Below are 19230 nucleotides of genomic sequence, written 5' to 3'. Positions count from 1 at the left end.
GACAACAGCAGAACTGCACATTATTTTTCTTTTCGTCTGTAACCGTATAAAAACAATAGATTTTTTTTTAAATTTAGTGCTAAAATTAAACAGTTTTTTTTAAAAATAAAAAGATCTCCAGTGATCTACAGAAAGTGCAGTTTCAAGCTCACAATACTGAAAATATGCAAGAATGGTTAAAAGCAAGTTCTGGGAGACACACTGCATTATGGGAAATGTAAGATAGCAAATGATAGCTTACGTATTGATTTTTCTGTAGAACTTTTACTGATGAACAACTGGACTCAAACTTGATTTGTTAACCAGAATAGTTCATTTGGTCTTCATTCTCTTAGTTTTGGGCTATAGGAAACCTGGTTTTGTTATTCCAAAAGAAACCTACTTTTTAAAATGAAAAACATTTTTTTTCCATCCAGAAAGCCCCAATGGAGGAGTAAAAGAACTACATGTGGCTCCGGAGCCTCAGGTTGCAGACCCCTGCAATGAACACCCTTCTCATACACAAAGGAAAGAAAAATGGCACCAAGACTAAATTCATATTTAATCCAAATACCACTTTTACCATTTTCACAACTCTATACATAAATAAAAAATAAATTGTTTTCAAGCTTAAACCATTTGATGGGATTTTCAACATTTTTTAATGTGAAAAAAGCCAAAAGTTTCATCTCAACATTTGGGGAATCCATAATATTCGAACAGAAATTCCTTAATGAGCTTCTATTGGTGAAGTCATGAGCTGAAAGTGCAATAAAAGACCAAAGTGATGGAATTTTCAAAAGTTACCAGTTGTCTGAATTAAAAAAAACAATCTTCCTCTGCTCCAGCGATCGGTTAACTTCTGCAGACAGATGTTTAGAATAAAACTAAAGGTGAGCGTTTCTGCTCTGAGATTTGCAACAAAGCTAAATTAAAAATGAATGGGGAAGTAAACAGAAAAATATCAACACAAACTGGCCAATTTGAAAAATAAAATATCTATAAAATGATACAAAAAAAACTACAAACCTTTTACTAGTAAAGGATGATGCTGGAATAATAGCTCAGTTGGCAGCATGTTCAGATCAGTCAGACCAGTTTATTTACTGCAAAACAATAATGATAAACACTAGAACAGACATGACTCAATTCTTCTCAGGCCTCATGTCACATATTAAAGGAAAAGAAAAGAGCACAAATTCAAAGGGCTGTAATGTGTGTTAAATGACTGAAAAAGAAATGATTTCTTCTTTAACACAAAATCCAGAGTGAGAAACCTCAAGAAGAAAAAAGGAACAATTTCTTTTAGACAAAAAAGCCGAAAAATCTCTAAAATGTTTGAGTTTTTTCTTACTTTTTGACAAAAAAACAGTTGAAACATTCCAATATTTTTTTATTCATTTTTTCATGTTGTGAGAATGGGTACAATAAAACCAAGATTTTTAAATAATTGAGTTTTTTTAAGGAAAATAATTAAAGACAAAAAAGTTTTGCTTTAATATTAAAAACGGTTAATTTTTTTTTTTTTAAAAGCAGTCTCTAAACGTAACCAGGTGTTCACAACAAAAGAAAGAGAACAGACTAGAGGTGCCCAAACGTTTGCATGTCATTATTTACACGGCCAGCTGTTGACTTTATCACAATAACTACTTCTGAAGAATGAACTTGGCACCAAACCATTTAAGTCAACACGGGGAATTCAACCATTTTCTTCAAATGATTAAAGGAAAGAAATACAGACATTTGCTCAGGAACGCGTTTTAAAATCCTCCTGACTGGTTGAAATAAGAAGCCAGAGGAGCTTCAAACGCAGCAGAAGAACCCGAACAGAGCAGCTTCTCTTTGAGCATTTTCAAAAACGGCGATTTCGCAGCATCCGCTCCGCGTCTCTTCTGCATAAAGAGCATCACTTAGGAAAACATTCAGCTCTGAAGTCCTGAAGCTGAGCAACACTTCTGCAATTGTGCTTCAAATCGAGATGAGACGTTTTTAGCTGGTGTTTCATTTGCAGAGGTCAAAGCTGAGCCGTCTGTGGACAGCGGCTGGGGAAGCACCGCCTCTAAGAGAAATAAAGAAACGTGTGGTGGAATCTGCCCCGTGGTCGTGCCTAACCTGAAGACTATTCACAGAGAAGTGTAAATGGTTTGAGAGAGTTTGGATTAGATGGTGGACTTGGAAAAGGAAACTTTGAGATGATGATTTCCTCCCATGTCGTAGTTATGAAGGTCCATCAGAGCCTGGATGGCTTCTTCTACTGAAGACATCTGGATCAAAGCCATCTTACGGTCCCTGATGGGGAGAGATAAAGGATGAGGGTGCCACTTTATAAAAGACAAATCAAAATGGAGACACTCATTAAAAAAAGCATCTTGTTGTTTCTTACTGGAAGAACTTGAAGGCTTTGACCGCTCCCCCGCTGTTAGAAAACAGTAGACGCAGGTCTTCCTCCCCCACTCCCTCCCTGAACAAAAGACACTCATTTAGGTAAGAAAGGGGGATGGTAAAAGTGATTGTTTAATGTGGAATGCTTTAAAGCCCCACTCCAACCATAGAATCACCCCCAGTGATTTTTGAATTATGATTATGCAGTGTTTAGGATATGTTTCATGCAGAGCGGCAGTAGCTCATCAGAAATACAATTCTGGGTTGTGGGCGGGACTGTTGGCACAGAGCAACCCCTCCCCCTCTGCATGCACAGTCACGTACGAGCTTATAGCTTCAAGCTAACATTAGTGGCGCAAAAACAACGACAAGCAATACTGGATCAATCCAGTTGGACAGTTTTGAGCCAGAATCACAATTTGCTACAGCACGAATGTTGAACACTCATGTCTCACACACCTAAGCTTGAGGGGGGCCAGGGGGGGTAAAGGGGGAGGGGCAACTGTGGCACGGCCATTTTAGTATCTGTGTCATCATCTGGGTATCGCCAATAATTTCCAGAATCAATTTGATTCCGCAGAGCCCAGATTGTTTCGATTCAGTTTATTTTTTTATTTCGATCCGTTCAATTCAATTTTGAGTTTACACACTTAGACACATTTGTTTAGAAATACATTAATAACCTAAATATGTTTTGAAGATATTGATGTTAATCTGCTGCAGTTCACATACTGTAAAATGTATTAGTGAAATTATAATGAGATTGTTGATACCATACAGTGTTACATGGATTCTCAAACAGAGAAGCTCCTACAATTATTCTGCTTCTCCTGGGCGTTTCAGTTTGGCCACTAGGTGGCGACTGAGCTGTAGCTTACAGCTTATTCCAGAAGAAGAAGAAAGCATGAGCTAAAAACTGTGCTTTTTAGACCACAAATGGTTACTAAAATATTTCCTTAAAAGACCTGTGAGTATATAAAGTTCATTTAGTCAACAGTGCATGTTCTAGGTTAACTGAGCGTTAGCATTAGCCGTCTTATGGTAAGCCTCATTATACGTTAGCATAAAGATAGCAGAGTTTACCATTATGTGATTGATTGACCTCTACATTTATGAATCAATTATTAATCTATTAAGCTTGGATCGACTCAGATCTATAAATCAATTTTATCAACCAAGTCCTTGTCATTAGTCTGAGCTTTTTCTAGCATCCGATTTTCAGTCATTTCTGATCCAACGCGATTTAAATTAAAAAATACTTAGAAACCCAATCATGCATTCTTTTTTATGGGTCCTCTATTTTGAGAAAAAATGTTACAAGAACAGTAAAAAAAAACAAAACAAAAAAACAGGAGAAAGACTATTTCTATTGGAGTGGGTCTCAACGGTGGTGCTACCTAATGTTGGAGAGGTGAAGAGTTGCAGACGGAGGAAAGATGTTCTGGAAGTTTTTGGATCCAGGCTTCTTGAAGCGATGGAGTGGGGAGCCGGCAAAATCTGTCAGAGAAAACAAGCAGAAACCTCAGTCACTCAGACAAGTTTTAAACAAAAATGTTAATATGCCGTTTCTTGGATATTTTGAATTAGTAATATGGTTGCTATTCTTTAAAAAAATCATTTGTATTACAATTATATTTTGTGTTGTTTTTAAATGCAACGATAGGATGTCATTTCCACCATCCACAGCGATTGTTTGTCACCCCGTTTTTATCTTTCACTTCCTGTGATCCCACCGTTACATGTTAGGACCCGCCCACAGTCCACACTTACAGTAGCCCATTTTAGGTCTAAGGTAAACAAAGCTAGCCATGAAATCAAAGAGTATAAACTAAAAGTAGAACATGTTTTGAAGCTTTTGTCTAAGGTTAAAGTGGGGGCACAGTTTCAGGACATGATGAAGTCCAAATTGGAGCTCCACCTCCATAACCCTGAGTTAGGACCCTGACAGTGAAGGGATGCTCTTTTCCACAGAACATTGAGAGCTTAAGCTCAAAGCTTTTTCTGTTTACAATTCTTTTATTTGAAAATTGAATCATCAGTTTTTCCCATTGTATTGTTTAGTGTTGGATGCGATTGAGAGGCAGTGCAGCTGCTGCAGAACAGGTGTTATGCGACAGGTGCATGAAGCTCTGGCTGGTTTGTGGAGGGTTTACTGAAGGAGATCAAACAGTGAAGAGCTGCAGCAGTTAAATCGGGAGGTGACCATACTGTAAACCAGAATGACAGCAGCGTGGAGAGAGAGGACGGGTCGCAGATGATTGCTGCCATGCAGATGGAAGGAGGCGGGCCGAATATGTGAAGTGAAAGGAAGCGAGCTGTCAAGGACGGCAGCCAGACTCTTAACATGAGGGGAAAACTGTCATCCATCAGCAACAAAGAATTAACTGTAAGCTTTGGTTAAAGTGTTTGGTGCCAACATGTAGCATTTCAGTTCAGTCATCAAAAATGTCATGCGAACCAAGATTTAGTTTTACAAGGATAGTCGTCTATGACGTGTGAGGGAAAGAGGGCAGAACTGGGTGTCATCTGCATAAAAGTGAGGATAAATTTGATGTTTGAGGAAAAAGGAAACCAAGAGGGAGAAAGTTAACCCATTAACACTGGAGGTGTCCCCGCATCACTTAAATAACACACACTATTTGAACTACTGTAACTACTCAACCATTTATGCCAGGGGTCCCCTACCACCTGGACGAGAAATACATTTTTGTACATGTTTTTTTCCTGTGAGTCTCAAAAATCTTTTATTTAGAAAAATAACCAGATTTTCTCAGCTACACCTTCAAGTACTTGAGCTGTAAAATTTAGTCAAGGGAGCAAAATACCTACGTCAGAACAGTATTTTACTCTGAAAAATCAAAGACGACAGGATTCTCTCGGTTACATTTCAGTCACTTGAGCGCTAATAATAGTCTGGTGGTGTGCAACACAAAAAAAGCTGTATGTGGAACGCTTCCCTGCAAATGATAAGTGCAGGGACAGAAGAACAAATGGAAACAACTGAGAAGTAACCTAGAAGTCCGAATTTGGATTTAACGCAACAGGTGTTTCCATACCAAGCCTGTTTGCAGAAAATGTATAAAATAATTGGCAGAGGATGTTACAAGAGTTTGATGTTCCACTGGTGTTATTATATCATGTTACTATTAATATTAATAAAGTTACGTGGGATTCAAGTATTTTGTTACTAGAAAAATGAAACCATGTGACTCAAAAAAGAATCTGATGAATATTTTTGAATGTTAGCTAAGAAGAAAGGAGGGAATTAGAAAAGGCAGTAGAAAGCCAATAGAGGTAGCGAGTCTTCATTGTGATATTTCTGAGCAAAAAACCCACAACTTAGAATTTCGTTCAATTTAATGAAATCAGAGCAGAATTAAGTATGTGAATTTGGACAAACAAAATAAAAGCAATGAACTGATTTAAAGTTGCTACATTTTAAAAATAATTGATATTTGTGTTGTTTCAGCTTTTTAAAAAAGAATTTCATGCTTTGTTTTGAGTTGTGTTGAACCAAATGAGTGTTCGGCATTCAGAGATGATGGTAATGCTTCATGAAACACTATCTCAGGATATGTTTCTATGATAGACCAATTTCTGTAGCACAATTCAAGCTTTCATGTTATTCGTTTTTTGTGAACTGCATATGAGAAGTGGACTGAGCGACCCCTCCCCCTGGTATTCCAAACAGGAAGTACCTTTTATTTTTTTTTCTCATATTTTTTCTTTATTGTAAGTTATTCAAGTTATAAACTGGCCAATCAGATGCCTTAATAAAAGTATGTGGCCCCACATCAGATGCTCAAAATGCTTCTTTCAAACAGTACGGGTGTGGACTTCCAACAAGCTCACTCCTGATTGGTGAGTGGTTGCCATAGAAACTCACTGCTTAGCAACAACGTCTGGGTCCAACTTGGCAGTGTCCGTATTACCAAAAAATGGCGACTAAATTGACTTGGTTGGAGCCCGATGTAAGGGTGCCATAACACTGGCTCGGTCCAGTTCTCATTTACAGTCAACTGAACCAACATGTAAACATCTCACCTTTAGTGAGCAGCTGGTCGTCCAGTCCTTCTCGAGGCAAAGCGACTGTTTGATGCTTTGATAGCGTCACCCTCATGACTTTACCAAAAACCTTTTGACCGTTGAGGTGACTCATGGCTAGACACAGATAAAAAACAAAAATAAGAGCCGTTCTTCAAAGACACATTCAGACATGACCTCTCTAGTCAGATAACAGGCATCACTTTTAAGTATTTCAATAACTGCCGGTTATCTAAAGGAATAAAGAAAACATGCAAAACTGACCGAGCTGAGCCTGGTTCCCGTCAGAAAGTTGGATCAGAGCGCTGTCCTTCTTGTTGTAGAGGATCTTCACCCTCTGCACGTCCCCGTAGACCCCTGAAGGGAAGGAGAAAGACAGAGAGAGAGGCAGACCGAGAGGAGGAGAGGGAGAGAACAAGAGCGAGCAGGGTGGAGGAAAGGATGAGGAGGATAGAACAGTCAGAGCAGGAAAGATGGAGCCGACGAAGATAAAAAGAGGAGGTGTGAAGGATGGAAGGAATAAAAGTTAGTGCCAGAAAGACCAATGAAAAGAAAAGATGGACTCTTGGCATTTGACTTCCACTAGGGTCTGAATCAAAAGCCCAGCAGAGGTTGGCTGGGCACTGACACAAAGATCTGCCTGACTGAAAGGCTGCAGGATTCACTTTGATTAGAGGACTGAAATGTAAAAGCCTGTTCAGGAAACAAAACAAAACAAAAAAAGACATTCACTTAACCAGATCCACTAACCTGACAGAACATGCTAAATATAGAAACATTTAATGAAGAAAAAGGAAAATAAACTTTTAGCCTCTTCACAGATTAGTGGTTATCCTACTACTGGTCCAGCTTAGTTGGTAGGTAATCCCCACGGCAAGGTTGTGAACATGAAGCAAAGGCGTGCTATGACAACCACAAAATAAGATCAAATCTAAAAATTCAGTCAAAAAAGGCAAGAAGAGGCACTGCAGTGAGTCATCTGGGCTTCTATAGTCCACTTATTTATTAATGTGGTGAGAACAAAAACACTTGAATCATCGGGTCACACTTCTGCAGCCGAGAACTTCAAAGACAGGAAGCTGTGGTTTCAAAAGTAACAGCAGTGAGGAGTCTTTGACCGCTGCTCACCCACATGCTGGAAATCTGGTAATGTGGGTGGAAGGAGGAGGCATGTGCAAAACAGCTGTTTGGTGGGATCTTCTCTGCTGGAGGACCACTAAAATAGTTCATAGCTGAAGGAACAGTGCAGACAGAAGAAGAATTGAAGTTTCTGCATCTTTCTGGTATCATGAGAGGAAGTTGAGGGTTTGCAATCACCAAATGAGATATTTGTTGACCCGAAACCCGAAATTGTGACATTTAAGTAAAAATGTGACTTCCTGTTGTGCTAAATTTGCAAAAAAATAAATAAATCAGACAGATATAATGTAAGATTTGTGCTACAATACTTTTTAGAATTCTAGAATCAGCCTGAGCATCAGGGTTTAGCTAGTATTTGTTCACTTTAGAAAACTAATGTGGATGTTATATTTAGCAAACTTCCATAAAGAGAAACATTAAAAACACTTTTACTTAAATTATGTGATTTTTAAAGACTCAATCCGATGAAAAGCATGTTTTTTAACTTGATCTTATGACATTTTTCTTATGATAGATCAATACATAAAGAAATTTAAGCTTAAAATTGCATTTCTGAGTATGTCTTTATTCAAATTGTTGTGTATTAAGAGCAGATGAAAAATACAGTTGTAAAAAGATAATAACTGTTATGAAGAAAGTGCACTGAGCGGGTCACAAACTCCCCGCTCTGCTCCATTCTGATCCATGTATGTCTTTGTCTTCTGGCGTCAGACTCTAAAGCGTACAGCTGTATACCTAGAACATTTCTCGCCATTTTTGTTGCAGCAGAAATGTTAGGTTGGGGTTGTGAGGGGCTGTAAGCTAGCTGGAGAGTGTGTAAACAGAGAGCTCTCAGTACCGGGGAGCCAATGATCACCCCCACAACTCAGAGGTAAATTTCTAATGAACTACTGCTGCTCTCCTGACCTAGAAAACAACAAACGTGTGTTTTTTATTTTGGGCTGTTCTGCTGTTGACCACCACAGGGGAAACAATAAAAACTACAGTATTGGGATATGGAAAAGAGCAGAAATATTGAAATACTAAACAAACCCCAAAGTACAGATATAAGAGAACCCAAAAGAAACACAAGTCTGAACCATTTGGTGCTTAAAGCCTAAAGTAAAAAAGATATTTTGTTGCTCATATTCTATCAACATCTTTATAATTGACCTCTAAACCATAAAGTTCTGACTTATGTTTTATTTTATTCTTAAGGAGATCAAAAAACAGCATTAAATCTGGCCTTTGAAGTGATATTGTTCAGAACTATTTTGGCCTATTCATTAAATATTACGATTCTATAGCCTTTATAATGATTTATATTTTAGGCTAACTTTATTTTTTCTATAAGTCTTTAGCAAACTTAGCATCTGTATTAGTATCATTCAAATTTATTGGCCAACTTTAAATGTTTCTTTCATTATTTCACTATCGAAGCATTTATATTAATTTTGTCCATCAATGTTTAGTCACTCGGTTTTTTAAATACTGTTACAAATACTACTTTTAAAACTCAGTCGGCACCCAGTTATGGAAAAATATTACAAAGCTGTGCATGATATCAAACTTAAACAATTTTAAATGTCAACTAAATGGGATGGCTTTCAAAACTCATAAATTGGTGGAATTCTATTTTCTTTTCTTTCATTTTTTAACCTGCATTTCATGTTTTTTACTGCCTATTGTAGTTTTTTTATTTTTGTCCTTAGGTTTTTAACCAACTCTTTACTGTAAAAAACTCTGGTACCCTGATGGCGTTGTAAAGAACTATATAAATAAATATGTATTCATTCAAAATGGTTTCCAGCTAATTTAAATTGACAAAAATGTCATTATAGTCAATAATGAGTTTTAACTTCCAAAGGAAAACTCTAATAAGCCAAGAATGAAAGAGTTAAGCTATGAATGGATTAAAACTTCACATTAAGCGTATCACTAATGATGAACAATATGAGACGGTTAAAGCAAGAAAAACCTTTTTTGAAATGAACTCAGTGTTTTTTATGTGAAAGACGACTGATTTAATGATAAAATGTGGACCATAACCTGTGATTTTCGTCTCTGACTCAGGTGTCTTTGTTCTCATCAATTAACAGATAAGATGACCGAACACACTTCTCCCCGACTCACTGCTCCTTTACTGTCAACGCAGAAGTACATTTTAACCCTACGGCGTCCAGAACGACGGAGAAAAAACAGGCAGAAATAAGAACAGAGTGCTCACGACATCACTGAAGAAAAGTGAACAAAACTGGATTAACAGAGAGAGATAAACAGATAGAATAGTAGAGGTTGAACATACCGAAGAGGGTAAAGAGACTTTGAGGCGTGACCATCTTTAGAGAGAGAGACCGCAGAGTAGAGGACAGGAAGAGGAGGAGCAGAGGAGGAGGAAGAGGAGAGACGAAGGTAGAGATCAGACCGCCCAGCGTTGGACGAGGGGGGGAGGTGGTGGTGTCCATGATGGAGAGAGCAAAGATGAAGGGTTTGGAGGGGCGGGGCAAATCAGCAACGGTTGAGGTGAGGCAAGGAAAAAATATATTCATGAACATTTTGGAAAAAATGGGGGTGAAGGTACTTCCATTTAGGGAGGGTTTGGATTTTAAAGATATATATGTATAAGAGAAGGGCCAAATGTTGGGTCAAATGCAGAAAAAGAAAATGCATGATGGGAGGAGCAAAGGAGGGAAGAAAGGAGGCAGGGAAGGGAGAAGGAGGAGAGGACAAAAACCAAAGCAGAGGTCAGTAAACAGAGCATCAGTGGAACATCAACGGAGTCTGAATGAATGCTGCTTTGACCACAGGCTATCACCCCCCACACACACAAACACACACTTCACACACCCGGATGCATTTCAGTGTGAGGAAAAGGAGCGACTGGAAAAAAATAAAGTCTGAAGTAGTTTAACAAAAGAATAACCTCTGAAGGACAGAAACCAAAAAGGTTCAGAGTCACGATGTTCGTGCATGACTGTGCAAAATGCCTTCTTTTTAACATCCACTTCAGCTCATCCGATGTGAACACAATCATCTGAATCAGACGTGGACACAGAAAAAGACGCAGAGCAGCTTCTATGAGAAAACTGGGCTTGAACACTTTGATAAAAAACAAAAAAAACAAAAACAAAAAAAAAACACATGGTTTCAGACTTTTACATAAAAACCATTCCAGACCTAGAAGATTATCATCTTTAAGAAACAATCCAGTGTTTTTTTTAAAGCAAAATATAAATGCTAAATAAGCCAAACAGCTTATTTGATACCAATGTGGATCTGAAATAATTATTGTTGGCATAAAATATTATCTGTGACTTCTAAACGACTTAACTGGGATGAAAGGATTTCAAACTTCACCTGAAAACAACTGAACAGCTGATCAGCCTCAGCTTCTCCAGGTGAGGGTCAGACAGATTCATACACCAGACAAAAAGATTCTAACTTTCACAGAAACAAGAACACTAAACACAGTCTGATGGAAAACTCTAATTCATGAGATAAATTCCTCAATTTTTAAAACAGAAGCTTTCAGTAGATTTAAAATATGAATTTAAAACAGTCTTTCTTTGATTTTTGCAACTTTTGTCTTTGCTGTAAGTTTTTGGGAAAGCTGCTTAAAACTTTAAAAATAAAAAAAGAACTCGGTGGATAAATCTCTTTGGGAGTTTGTAAGGACTACAGCAGCACTACCGACTGGAAAAAAGTTGTTTCCACATTTGTTCTTCTTTGTTCTTAACGTAAAAACTGTTGGCAAGTTTTGAAGATCTAAAGCTACGAGTACAACTGTTGCACTGTGCTGCACTCCTCACAGCAGGACCAGACCTCCAGAGAGAGGAGATCCACAATATATGGAACACAGAAAGACAGATCACGTAGATAAGTCTACAGAGATGCAGATTCACTTCAAATAAGAAAGAAACTGACAGAATAAAACAAGTCTGTGTACACAAGATCTAAAAGTCATAAAAAAAGAAAAAAAAATAATTATGGAAAGGGTTAAAAAAAATCTTTTGGTGCATTTAGACACAACTCATGACTGACCAGAGGAGCTTTTAGGTTTTCTCTATTTCAGCTTTTGAAGTAACTAATAAGCTATTCTTTTCAATTAAAAATTAAAAATAAATTTTTGATCCACAAACGGAAATAAAATACATGTAAAATGAAAGGAATTTAAAGGGCCTACATCATGCTACTCCTACATTCATATGGTAATGTATTACCTTTGGCACCTTAAAGAACACATTTTTAATGAAATATTACTTATTTTTATGAACTCTTTTTCTACCCCAAAGTAAGGTCTCGATCTCTTAGGCTCCGCCTTTTACTCCTTGTGGGTGGCGTCCACTTCATGACGTCATCCTAGAGCGGCCTCGGTAGCATGCCTGCGTTTCTCGCATAAAAAAACAACATCCAAACTTTTGTAAAGATGGATGTGCATATTGTGTGTATAAAATGAAAGCATTTTGCCGATCATGGCAAGCTCCATAGAATAAGTGTGCGTTTGTGTTAGTTTGGGGGCGTGCCGGCAGCGCAGACTCTTCCTGGAAGGGGCTGTTCCTCACTTGTCTATGTAGAACCCACTCGGGCGCAGGGTTTTAGAGGAATGCTCAGAATTGCATAAATGGATCAAATTACCATTTTAGATTTCAAAGAATCTAAAAAATGTTGATTTAGCATAATATAGGCCCTTTAAACAGTGTGAGTGAACTGCATTATCAACCTAAAAGATATTTCAATACTTTTATGAGTCAGACCCATCCTGTAACTTTAATATATTTATTTATTCATAGACGTCTATTAAGAACAAACACATAAAAAGAGAAATATGAAATAGATCCAAACATTATTATACAAAGTTTAATTTTTCTTACAATGATTGAACATAAAGCTTTTGGATCCTGGCTTAGATTGGAGTTTAGTCTGCGTTTACTTTACCTCTTCATTCAGGTTGGAAGCCAGCAGGACCCCGGACACTCCAGACCCGGACAAAGCGACACGACCTGCAGCTGCTGCTGCCGCCGCCGCAGCGCTCAGAGGACTGATGGCTCCTGTCAGGGAGGACCACAACAATCAAAGCGTTAGAGCAGACAGGAAACACGTACCACAAAAACTGCTAACAGAGAATAACCGACCAAACTTCTATAGACACAAACTTAAAACTCAAACCAGTCAGTGTAAGAAAGACACAAAAAGACCCACTAATCATGTTTTTGGTGCTTTTAACACGATTTTCTAGCATTTTTCTAATGATGGAGAACATGAATAAAATAATTTAAGATTACAACTGCGTTTCTGAATATTTATTTATTCAAATCCAGTTGAATAAGGAACAGACTATTTGAAAAAGCTCAAATTAGTGACAAAGCTACTGACACGGGCCGACCAACGTCTCCCTGCTCTGCTACAACTCTGATGCATCCACTTGCAGACAAGTAGATCCATGAACGTCTTCATTTTCCTCGTCTGAGCTGGCATCTGGCTTAAAACTGTACATCTGGAAAAGATCCGATATTGCTCCTCAATTTTTTGGTATAATAATGTTAGCTTAGCGTTGTGAGGGTCTGTAAACTAACAGTAGAGAGTGTAAACAAAGGACTATTGGGAAATTAGTGGTGCTGACTTCTGTGCCAACAGACTCGCCCACCTCCCAAAGGGGAAATGTCTAATGAACTACTGCAACTCTGCAGAAAATAGGTGTTAAAAACAATCCCAAGCTTTTTGATTTTGGCCAAAAACCGCAAAATCATAATTAAAAGACCACTGGAAACAATTTTACAATTGAAAATATTTTTCTCAAAAAAACAAAACAAACATAAAGTCCTTATATTCAAAACATCTAAAATTAAAAAACAAAACCAGAAATTGTGTCATTATTAATTTTGATTACACTTTTTCATCAGGCGATTTGTTTCGAATTTTGAAAGAAATTCTTTCAGACACCCTTAAACAAAACAGACGGACGACATTTGCATCTGTGAGATAAAAAAGGTTGAATTAAAAGGACAGGTACCTCCACCCTGTGAGAGTGACAGAGAAGAGGAGTAACTTCCTCCACTGGAGTAGGAAGCAAGCGCACCAGATGGGGTTCCTGCAGGAAAAGTGGCAACTGCATTAACATCACAAACACTGAAAAACTTTACAACAGTCCAACCTGATCATGGACTAAGTTTAAAGTATTACATGTGAGTTTAGTCCTCTGGTGGAATAAAAAAACAAATACAATTTAATTAAATACCAAAATGTAATAGTATCATACAAAGATGCCATCATTTAAATTATCTTAAGTGAAAAAAAAAAAAGATTTCTTCTGAAGTTTTAAATTGTATGTCTAATTGAAAGATCAAGATTAAAGTTTGTTTTATAATTGTTTGAGTCAAAGAAAATTAAAAGATGCATTTTGGCACCAAACTCAAGTTATGACAGATGAATTTTAAAAGCAGAGTTTCGTAACTTACATTGAATTGCCATTAAATTGTAATAAATAAAAACAATGAGTAACAGAAAACTAAATATCCAAAAATACACAGATACCAAAATGAAAGAATTATAAAATAATACTAATCTGAAATAAAATAATTCCTTTAATGAAAAAATTGCAGTGAAGTGCTAACACTTCCATAAACATTAAAAAGCAATTTCCACAAAGGAAAATCAGAAATTAATGACATAAATTAATTTAATCAGTTCATCTATAATTACATTAGAGGTACTAATAGCTACAATATTAAAACAATCAGCTAATTAAAATACATGGGCAAAGGTTTGTTTACTTCATTGACATCAGCTAATAATAAGGATTTTATTCAACCCACGAATGTATACACACATCCTGTGAAGGCTGTGTCACACTGCCGCTACCACAATTTGTGCATCGTCAGCGTCATTTCTGTCTTTTGTGATTCATGCGTGATATGTGTAATCATAAATGTTTCTTGCGTTCGTCGATGTGCGCAGATGTTTGTCGTGGGTTTCGGCCGACGGGTCTTTATGCGGTTTTGCTCAAAAATGCTTTAGTCTGTTGAAACTTATGCAATTTTATGCTTATTTTACTTAGTTTATATGCAATTATTACATAAATCTTACACAATTAAGCGTGATTTTTGCGAGAGGCATACAAAAATTTGTGTCTTTCCAAGACCGTCCCACATATGTGTAACAGACTTTTCACGCATGTATCACTTTTATATTACGTAAACGGCGCACATATATTAAATTCCATAATTGACGCACGAATCACTAATCAATCGCATATAAACAGTGCAATAATCATAAATATTTCAAGCACAACCGGGGTATTGTGTGACATAAATCGGACGATCTTTCACCCCTACAGCAGTCTATACAGAGTGGGGGTTTCCTGCTCCCCCCGTACAGCTTGTCCAGCACCGCCCGAAAGGTGAGTCACGGTCTGGGTAAAGAGGCGTGGCTGAATCTCTGGATGCGTGTGGTGCTCTCTGAATATCAAAGTGAAATTAAGCGCAGGATTAAGCATTCTTTGTGTGGTTTATTCTTACATCTTCCATGGTTTTAATGTGGTTCACTTGTGATACATGTGTGAAAGTTTCACTTAAAAGATCATAATTTTTCTCACTTTTTCCACATATATTCAGATATGAACAATTTTTATCTGTGCAATATGTGCAAAAAGTACATAGCGGCATTGTGACATTGCCTTAAGATATCTTTATGTTTTAAGAATCTGAACGTGAAGCTGTCTTTGTGCTTTTTTATTCATATGTTTTAATTGTTCTAATAATGGAATAATCTTTTGCAAAAATGCTGTAAGCATCTGATGAAAAAGTTTAATTTTTTTGTCCCAAACACAAAGATTACACATCAAGAGATTAAACATAAACTAACAACAAAAAATAATATTTCACGTGTTTTAGTTTTTACGCTGTTGCTTATTAAATATTATTAGAATCAGCTGAGAGATTAAAAAAAAAAAAAAAAAACTAACCACATGATGATTTAATCATCAACAGAGCTAAGTGATTTGACCTTTTATAAGTTTACTTCAAACCACCTGCAACATTCTTCATACTTCACATACTCTGCATTTAAATAAGGGGAAACATCCAAAAAATGCCCCCTCAGGCTGAACGGAAAAGTAAATGAGCAGAAGAAAAATGCTGCCTTTTTTTCCGTCATGTAAAGACCTGACTTATTACCCTTTGAGAGACTTCCACGTGACTCTACATGCAACAACAGAAAACTAAGAAAACCATAGAGGAAATGATTCAGGAGAAGCTTTTACCCAGCAGAGAGTGATCCTTGTTGGCTGAATCTCCGTCTCCTGTCGGGAGGTCGGGTCTGGTGTAATCCCGACTCTTGTCATTGTTGTATTTGACGTTGAGGTTGACCAGTTTACTGAAGTCTATTCGTAGAGTACAGCAGGAATTATAGATGTTTTGTCCATCTAAAGACTGGAGTGATGAGACAAGGAGAAGCAGAAGTTATTTAACAGTTAATCCCGTTAGATATTTACATTAAGAAAGATTTAGACACCCAAACGCAGATTATAGGAACATTTTCAAGAAAAAAAAAAACAGCTATGATGTGGGAGCTGTACTTGCGTCTAAGATGATGATAAAAGTAAACATCTAAAAATAAAAGTAAAAATAAAACAACAGAGAACAAATATTTATGTTGCTAACGCCTCTACAAACTATACTAAAATAATTGCCGTTCTTTGGATTGTTTGCATTTACAGGTTTTTGCAGTCTTACCAGTTTAGCCTGCTGTGCATTGACGGGATCGCTGAACTGCAGCAGAGCCTGAAACTGGTTATTCTTGGTGAAAGTTATGATCTTCATCACAGTACCAAACTTGCTGAAGATCTAGAAAAAAAAATCCAATAGTAAGTTGAGCTCAACACAATAAACTGGACACAATCAAAGCCTCCCAAACACAAAAATGAATAAATAAAACAGGAAGAAGGGTGTTCCTTAAGTTTATTTTTTTAATACATTAAACTACCTGTTGTAAAACATCCAGTGTGACAGGATAAAACATGTTGTCAATGATAATTCGCAGGACGGGACTGGGGGGCGGAGCCAGCTCCAAAACTCCGGGGTCGGAGGATGGAGAGCTGCCATCCTGAACGGCTGACACCGCCTGCAGGACTGCCTGGGCTCTCTGAGAAGGAACAGAACATCAAACACAGCTTCTGCTTAAACCAGGGCCGACCGGGTCTTAGTTAAGTCCGCATGTTTACCTGGTTCAGAGCTGAATCTGTTTTCAGTTCCTTGTGGTTTGAATACTGGATGAAGACTGGAGTGTTTCTGACCTGAAAAGAACAATGACAACATGTAAGCCTCAAGACAAAATCTAAGGAATATATGATAAACAGAAACCCCTCAGACCTGCGGTGTGACAGCGGTGTAGTAGTTGACCATGGTAATAGCTGCTTCCTCTGTACCCAACTCAAGAAAAGCCTAGAAAAGAAGCACAAATGTTAGTTTTGATATAAATACCATCAGCCAATGAGGGCTTTTTGCTTTAAGCTAAACTAATGGCAATATCTGACCTGATTTTTCCCCTTCAGCATCAATATGTTGGTGACCTTTCCAAACGGCAGGCCCAGAGCGATGACTTCAGTCTCCGTCACTTCATTGGGAAGTTTTCTGATGTGAAGGACTCTGGAGGGAGGGGACTCGTCGAGGCGCTGCTTCTTACTGTCGCTGCCGTTTGCTGAACACAGAAAAAAAAAGCACAGGACCATGTGAGGATTCCTCCTCACCAAACTGGATTTGATGGAAACCTCTGTTCCATGAGATCATTTTAATAAACACGTATGTTTGAGACACATAAACAAACATATCTAACATGTTAAAAGGTTTTTAGGTGATGGAGGTTCTGCTGTGTAGCCTTGATGAATTTAGTTTAGCAGAGCATGAAATAATTCACCATCTGCTCCACACTGTCGCCTCAGTGCTTTCCCTGAAACAGCAGAAAACGCTGAACAGGAACTTCTGAGCTTTAATTTTTATAAACAAGAAGTTCATGTTCAGTAAACACCACCAGGCTAAAGCTAAAGGCAAACATAAAAAGATAAATGTAGTCAATCAAAGCTCAGTGGCCTTGTGGTAGAGTATCTGCCTTTAGACTGGAAGGTCGTGAGTTCAAATCCCCTCCCTGTTTAACACTCAGCATTAAGAGGTTTAAACCACAAAATAGTTCCTGTGTACAGTGGTGAGCTGCAGACAAAGGTAATATTTACCTTCAATATTATTAATAATTCATGCAATCTATTTATCATGTATTTATTACATTTTTAATTTACTAATTCCTCACAAATATGTAAATACTCATTTTATGCTGATATCTAAAAGGTCTATTTCAAAGCTGGCGGCTGGTGTCTGTCATGCTTTGACTGAACTCACCGGTCATGGAGCTGGGGCTGCTGCTGTACATGTTGAGCTCATCTGAGCCTCTCTGGATTTACAAAAACAAGTGAAAAGAACTTCAGTTTTAAACCCAGAACTCGAGTTCAGATCATTTTAGGTTATACAGATAATTCAGCCTTCGTTTACTTTTTTAATTAAAGTAAGCAGTTCTTACCTTCACACCAACTGCAACATCACTGCCAAGAGAGAATTCAAAGCAATATTTATTTTTTTAGACAGCAGCTAGAAGAAATATCCTCAGCATTACACCAGTAACATTGTCAGGATAAAAGTGTGAAGAACCACCCACTAAAACATTCACCAAGTATTTGATTCCACTTCAAACAAACTCTCATATGATTAAAAAGAAAACCTAGTTCAGATAAAATAGACATAAATAACTGTGTCATATGATTTCTGGTATTTCATTGTCTTTAAGACATTAGGAACGACAATAAATGACAATACCAATATCCATTTTAAATAAACAAAAAATATTAGGTCATATTACGTAATTTTAACAGTTTAAATTACAAATGTTGGTGGTCTGAATGCAGATAGTAATGTTTACATTTTAATTTAGATGAATGTTTCCTTCTGGTAATAATGTGGTTATACTTCTATGTTTAGGAAACTTGACTTTTGCTTATGAAACTTTTATTTTGAAGTACGCATTTTCTCTTAGGAACTCTGTGAATTCAAATCTGTACAGTTTAGAATTTTCCATAGTACAAGATGAACAGTACAGAGGCAAATAGGAAGTCGATTGAAATGGGTTTCCATGGCTGGAAAAATGCTTTCAAGCTTTACATAGAGCAATGCAAAGGCTGCATGCAGTGATGTAATCATGCAGCCTCTGGAGACATGTGATCTGGACTGATAAATTGCACTTCTCCATTTGACAATCTGATGGATGAGTTTGATTTCTGCATTGTGCCAATGGTAAAGTTTGGTGGAGGGAGAATTGTGGTGTGGGGTTGTCTAGAGTAGATTTTGGACTATGAAGGAGCAGTTTTAAGAATGATGTGGAGGACCTTTATATTTCAACATTAGTGTCTGTATTTATATTTAGAGCTGTTATAGTTGGGAAGGGTGTGCCGACCCCACATTATTAACGGAATGCTAACTCATTTTATGCATGCCAAAAAAGACAGATGAGTTTTTGCATGTTTGGCTAGACACTGGCAGAGCGCGCGTGCGCAGCACAGGTAATGCCACACAAAAGGACCGTTATTTTACTGGTGTCAAGCCAGCACGCTCTCGCTAAACTGCTGTCAAGTGAGCCCTCTCTGGAATACGGCGTGCGACTTTAATACAA

General features: G+C 37.5%; 1 protein-coding gene across 1 annotated transcript in view; it reads right to left on the bottom strand.

Annotated features, from left to right (window-relative positions):
- Window positions 1-1058: 1058 nt before the first annotated feature.
- Window positions 1059-19230, bottom strand: part of LOC112147402 (polypyrimidine tract-binding protein 2) — a 24369-nt gene continuing 6197 nt past the window's right edge. Inside the window, exons 2-17 of the mRNA XM_024273755.1 lie at window positions 18088-18109; window positions 17910-17961; window positions 17054-17217; window positions 16890-16961; window positions 16742-16813; window positions 16504-16662; window positions 16254-16364; window positions 15782-15950; window positions 13535-13612; window positions 12460-12572; window positions 9830-9863; window positions 6670-6762; window positions 6406-6522; window positions 3759-3858; window positions 2363-2440; window positions 1059-2268 (exon numbers count right to left, since the gene is read on the bottom strand). Of these exons, the coding sequence (XP_024129523.1) occupies window positions 2139-2268; window positions 2363-2440; window positions 3759-3858; window positions 6406-6522; window positions 6670-6762; window positions 9830-9863; window positions 12460-12572; window positions 13535-13612; window positions 15782-15950; window positions 16254-16364; window positions 16504-16662; window positions 16742-16813; window positions 16890-16961; window positions 17054-17217; window positions 17910-17961; window positions 18088-18109 (1564 nt within the window). The 3' untranslated portion in view covers window positions 1059-2138. The remainder of the gene's footprint in view (window positions 2269-2362; window positions 2441-3758; window positions 3859-6405; window positions 6523-6669; window positions 6763-9829; window positions 9864-12459; window positions 12573-13534; window positions 13613-15781; window positions 15951-16253; window positions 16365-16503; window positions 16663-16741; window positions 16814-16889; window positions 16962-17053; window positions 17218-17909; window positions 17962-18087; window positions 18110-19230) is intronic.

Source organism: Oryzias melastigma, linkage group LG17 (assembly GCF_002922805.2).
Source record: "Oryzias melastigma strain HK-1 linkage group LG17, ASM292280v2, whole genome shotgun sequence".
Taxonomy (NCBI): domain Eukaryota; kingdom Metazoa; phylum Chordata; class Actinopteri; order Beloniformes; family Adrianichthyidae; genus Oryzias; species Oryzias melastigma.
This window is presented reverse-complemented; position numbering and strand designations above follow the sequence as displayed.